The sequence below is a fragment of the Monosiga brevicollis genome, genomic scaffold, assembly GCF_000002865.3.
Source record: "Monosiga brevicollis MX1 MONBRscaffold_83 genomic scaffold, whole genome shotgun sequence".
Classification (NCBI taxonomy): Eukaryota; class Choanoflagellata; order Craspedida; family Salpingoecidae; genus Monosiga; species Monosiga brevicollis.
In genome coordinates, this window is record NW_001865115.1 from 8916 (window position 1) to 10192 (window position 1277).

The following is a 1277-nucleotide window of genomic DNA, read 5'->3' on the forward strand; positions in this document are numbered from 1 at the left end:
CTGCAACACAATGGAAACTCGCGAAGAAATGCTGGGCTCCTGCTGGAGTTCAGTCATCTGGGAGTCGCGTTGAGCTTTGACCGCCCACCGAAGACCTTCCATTAGCGCCTCGCTGCTCTTCCACTGGCCATCCGCGCAAAGCTCATCAATGCGCTTGGCAATTTTCGCTGCAAGGTAGTGGTGGCTGCAGGGAAGCTCTGCGACCACGGTGCCAAGGAGTTCGTTTGCAGCGGTCAGAGACAAGGTTTGTGAGGGCGCCTTTGAAGGCATCTGGCCACGTGACTCGGACGGTGGTAGCAGTGTCCATGTGAAGCCTGCACACGCATGTAAACCAAAAGACGATCCTGCGCGTGAGACTTGCCCGACAGGTGCTTAACGATTGTAGTAGGCGCGCGGGGGTACAGTAATGACCAAGTGCAGGCGTAATGTGGGGCCAGGCAACGACGAACACACCTTCCAGGGGGTACAATTCGTTCATCCTCTCGGCAGAGGGCATGTTGTTGACTTCGTCGACAAATGCTTCAAAATCATCATCATCCATTGCCATCAACTTGTTCCATAAAGCCTTTTCGTATTGCAGCGCAAGGGTGAACATGCCCTTCAAGACTCTAATCTGTCAACCGGACCACGTGAGCATCAGAGGCAGCAGGCCTTGTCTGTTGTAACGAATCGAGACGAAACACGACGAACCTTGTCGCGACTTGTTTTCCGTTTGAGCTTGAGCTGTGCTGCTGCTTTTTCCTCGGCTGCGGCTGCTAGCTTGCGCTCCTCGACTTGCGCTCCTCGGCTTCAGCGTCCAGCCTCTGCTGCTCAAGCTTGCGCTCCTCGGCTTCCGCAGTCAGCCTCTGCTGCTCAAGCTCAATGAGAGCTTGGATCTGAGCTTGGATGTGGCGATGTTCTTCCTCGCTTGTGCTTTGGAGCTGCATTTGCTTCATTTGCTCCATCAATGCTGAAAATTCAGCCATGATGCACGGTGCCCAAAAAAAAAAAAAAAAAAAAAAAAAAACCAGCAACCAAGTTCAAAAAAAAGAAAAAAAAATGGAGAATGGAAATGACTGACTTTTATTTATGTTCAACGGTCCATTTTGACATACGCTATAATTAGACGAAGAGGTGTTGTTTTTTTGCTTCTTCTCTTCACACACTCGTGTTCTGTGTCCTTGGCACTGCGCTTGGGCGACATGGCCACCCGACCCAAGGGAAAACGTGGAGCTCGGAGCGTCGCCGCAATCACGCACGCCCCGCTGCTCGGGCCCAGATGTCAAGAGATAATGGAG

General features: G+C 52.0%; 1 protein-coding gene across 1 annotated transcript in view; it reads right to left on the reverse strand.

Moving 5' to 3' along the window:
- The window catches only part of MONBRDRAFT_30582 (uncharacterized protein), a gene marked incomplete at both ends in the record, with an annotated part of 2328 nt that extends 1363 nt beyond the window's left edge, over positions 1 to 965 (reverse strand). The window contains 3 exons of the mRNA XM_001751025.1: positions 89 to 197; positions 454 to 608; positions 775 to 965. Of these exons, the coding sequence (XP_001751077.1) occupies positions 89 to 197; positions 454 to 608; positions 775 to 965 (455 nt within the window). The remainder of the gene's footprint in view (positions 1 to 88; positions 198 to 453; positions 609 to 774) is intronic.
- Between the last annotated feature and the right edge of the window lie 312 nt (positions 966 to 1277).